The sequence below is a fragment of the Arachis duranensis genome, chromosome 1 (genome assembly GCF_000817695.3).
Source record: "Arachis duranensis cultivar V14167 chromosome 1, aradu.V14167.gnm2.J7QH, whole genome shotgun sequence".
NCBI classification, from domain to species: Eukaryota; Viridiplantae; Streptophyta; class Magnoliopsida; order Fabales; family Fabaceae; genus Arachis; species Arachis duranensis.
The window spans coordinates 6,518,092-6,522,271 of NC_029772.3; the positions used below are offsets into that span (position 1 = coordinate 6,518,092).

The 4,180-nt window shown below is 29.8% G+C and overlaps 1 protein-coding gene across 1 annotated transcript in view; it reads left to right on the forward strand.

The window, feature by feature from the left end:
* Window positions 1–2,144, forward strand: part of LOC110274679 (protein DOUBLE-STRAND BREAK FORMATION) — a 15,407-nt gene extending 13,263 nt beyond the window's left edge. The window contains exon 6 of the mRNA XM_052261287.1: window positions 1,970–2,144. Within this exon, the coding sequence (XP_052117247.1) occupies window positions 1,970–1,997 (28 nt within the window). The 3' untranslated portion in view covers window positions 1,998–2,144. The remainder of the gene's footprint in view (window positions 1–1,969) is intronic.
* The last annotated feature ends 2,036 nt before the right edge of the window (window positions 2,145–4,180 follow it).

Genomic DNA, 4,180 nt, shown 5'->3' on the forward strand with positions numbered 1-4,180 from the left:
TAACTTCCTTGGTTGTAATTGCCACGACCTCTACCTCTAAAACTTCCTCTGCCTCTACTTTGAAAATTAAAACCACGACCTCGTCCTTCTTGTGTACGGTTTGATTCTGCAACGTTGTTGAAATTCACTCGACTTTTCAGGGCTTCCTCAGTTGATTTTTCTGACTTCTCCAGTATTCTACTGATGTGGCTTTCCATGGCTCCTTGCAACTCTACAATCGTCATAGTATCCATATCGTGGGACTCTAGTATCGTAGTGACCACACGATCATACTTCATCGGCATAGTGCAAAGAATTTTCTCCACCACTTTACTATCGGGCATATCTTCTCTATAGACTCTCAATTCATTAACAAGATCTGTAATACGAGTAAAATATTGCTCAACAGTTTCTGAGCTAGACATCTTGTACCTTTCATATTCTCTTCTTAAAGACTGTAGCTTTGCTTTCTGAGCTTTATCTACGCCTTTGTATGACAGCTTCAACGTGTTCCATGCTTCCTTTGCACTTTTGGCATTTGCTATTTTGCCAAACACCATATAATCTACTCCTTGATGAATTTGAGATAGCGCCAATTGATCTCTCCTTTGTTGGGCAGCATCTGCTCCTTCTTACAAACCTGGTTCAATGAAATTCCACAGGTTCTGGGCCTTCAAATGGGTGGATATCAAAGTCTCCCAATAACTATAATCAAGTTTCCCATCTAACTTGGGACCGGACCACACAATATTGAAAGTGTTTGCCATACTGACTCTATGAATAAACAACTATGTGAGAACTCTCTCACACCTCACAAACTCTCAAACACCAGGCGCTGGATTAACCAGCTCTGATACCAAATATAAGTACAATACCCACAACTAATTGGCTCTAGGATCACTCACTCATATAAATGACACTATCATAATTTTCATCTCTCAAACTCACTAACACTCATAAAACAAGGGAGAGAATTTTCACATTTCAAAACATACACATTTCATTATAGAACACACAAAATACATAAGGCATATATGCCTTTATATAGGCAAAGTTTCATACTAAAAGTTCATGATTCTACTAACTTCTTAATACACATACTTATCCAACTTTGCTTCTTCCTTTGACTATTCAAATAAGTAATTTCTAGCATATCTTGAAAATTCTTCATTAAGCTTAGTCATCAATCTTGAACCTTTCAATGCACTTCATGATTCTTCTAGTATGGAGGTGATGAGTGCAACTTCCTTTCAATTCCAATTCAATTTGATTTTGAACTTCTTCATTGTTGTAGAATGTTGTAGTTATACTACTCTCTTGAATGTTCTTGGTTATTCTCCAAATTTCCAACATCTTCTAGTAAATTAATGATTATTGTTTTCAATTCAAACTTTGCTTCTTCAATTCTTTAACCATGCTTCATGAAAATTTTAATCTATGCAAGTTGATTTAAAATTTTTAATCAACACTAACTAAACAAATCACATTTTTATTATAATTATCTCCATGAGAAGATATTTTTAACATTTTTATTTGAGTAGGTGTTTTTTAATTAACGTGAGTACCTAATATTATTCTACAACAAATTTTGCATTATTCACTACTGTATTAATGTTTAACCTCCAAGAATATAATTATAGAATGATAAGTTATTGCCTTTTATAATTTACAACATGTTGGGGACAATCTCATAGCAACACTTGCTGAACTTTAAAAATAGTTGAATCAATAATACTAATTGAATTGGTCATTTAGGATCCATGGCTTGGAGTTTAGTATATACTGTTTATTTTGAGTATAAGCTAATTGGATTGCTAATACTTGAATATACTAATAAATTATTGCTCCCATTATTAAAACGTTTAATTTAAGACTTTAAAATTTCACTAGTTAGTCGTTCCGTTTAAGTCCTGGGGGAGATAGTATGGAGGCCCTACAAATGGTGATCATGTGCCTTGTAATTATTATTGTTTTAAAATGTGCTTTGCAGGTTGGTCATAGCAAACAAAACATGTTGAAAATAGATGATACTAACCACATTGGGGACTGAAATCCATATGCACAAGCCATTGAAATTGAATTTCAGGACAGTTGTGCTTCTCACATATCAAGTAAATTTTCTGTCTCTATGTTGCCTCATTTGTCAAACTGCACTTCCAATTCCTTTCCCTCGGCTTACACTCGGTCAGATTTGGAGGTCTTACAAAATAATTAATACATGGTAATATTTTATCTTCATGTCTAACTAGGTTAATTTGGCTGTTTACTTTGGAAAATATCAGAACGTCAACACTTAAAATGTAAATAATAGATGATTAGCTATTATTAATTCAAATGTCAAAAAAAAACAATCACCTAATATTTTTCATTCAGTTAATCAGTTTCACCTTTAATATATGAGGTTAGTTTTAATATAGTGAAGTATAAAATATTTTATATAATTATTATAATTATATCTGTTTTTTTAATGATTATTCAAATTTTAAACTATCAATATAAAAAATATTTATTTTTACTAATATAACGTTATATAACTAAATATAAATATAAAAATATTTTGTAATGTTAGGATAGAAAGATAAATTGTTTTGGCTTTGGTATGCGGTGGAATAGGAGACAAGACTACACGTTTAACTTGATAAGCGAAGAATCATTCGTCTTAAATGATTAAATCAACTTAACTCTTTGGCGTACACTAGTTATTTTAGAAGAAGACATTAGCATTTAGCACCATAAATCAACTATGTTGAGCTACCTCATGATGGGTTTCAATAAGTCTATAACATTGTTTTCGCGTGCCAATCTTATTTTACTAGTCCTAGTCCCATTGTTCTAGATTTAGAAGACCACGTTCATGTCCAGAACCGAATCTTCCATGTCAGCCAAGGCAATGGAGGAAAGTTATTATTATTATTATTATTATTATTATTATTATTATTATTAGGATATTTGTTCATGATTATAATATAAAAGTTGAAGTTGTTTTAAGATTTAATGATTTCAATACACACGAAAAAGTAACTTGGCACATTTTTTAAAACTTATTTTAACAAGTATTTTTATTAGGATATTTAATTTATTCATAAAAATATTATGTATTATTATTAATCTTTCGATCGCTGGAGGTACATTTTTAATTTTATTGTCAACATTCGTCTGAGCTTGCGTTTCATGATTTTCTTCAAGGATAGAGAAATATATAGATACCTGTTTTTCCTTTATCCATTATTAGAATTCAGGAACAATAACATAATATTATCTCACTGTTTTTCCTTTAGTCGTGCTTATTTTTAAACTATATCATTTCCCTTATTTTTGAATATTTACCGAATACTAAAAAAATATATATTTAAGAATTTTGCTAAGAACACTTGTTAAAGTTATTTAGAGTAGATAGTTTTATTTTTATTTATTTATTTTTTTAATAATCATGCTACAGAAGGCATTAGAGACTTCAAATATCTGGATTTTCAATAAAAGCTTTTCATATCAAAATTCATAATATTTTCTTTAATAGGTAAAATATATACTTGTGACTATATAGAAGACTTGAAGGTCATATATGTACCCAATTAATTGAACCACCAACAATGCGAATTGAGTATTACTCCTCGTAAGAAAAGATTTGTAGAGTAGAATCATGTGAAGTGCATTTAATGCAAAGAAGTAGAATAGGCTTTAGGGTTTCAGTGTTTCAGAGCTTGCTAGAACTTGATTTTGTGAGTAAACAACTCCTAATTAACTAATTTTAAATAATTACAATTAATAATTATTAATTTTACATTTTAAAAAATAAAATTTAAACAATTACTAATTAATAATAATTAATTAGTATAAAATGTAGTTTAAAAATATTTATTAGCTAGATTTCTATTGATTACTTAATAAGATTATTCTTTAAAATAATATATCCATAGAGGCTTTCATAGTCTCGATAACATACATTAATCAAACAGCTAGCTAGGCTTCTTATTTATAATAATATAATCATTTAGTAATTATAAGTATTGTCTGCAGTATATGCAAGAGAATTGCAATAACATGACCATGCATGATTTGCAGCTGCCCAATAATTTTCTGTTGCTGCCACGGTGAGTATACAACTCATTCCTTTGGCTCCACTGAACATGATTAATTTTATATTAACTATGTGTTTTCCAAGTCCCTTTTTTTAATAATTATGGTTAGAAATATAATTATT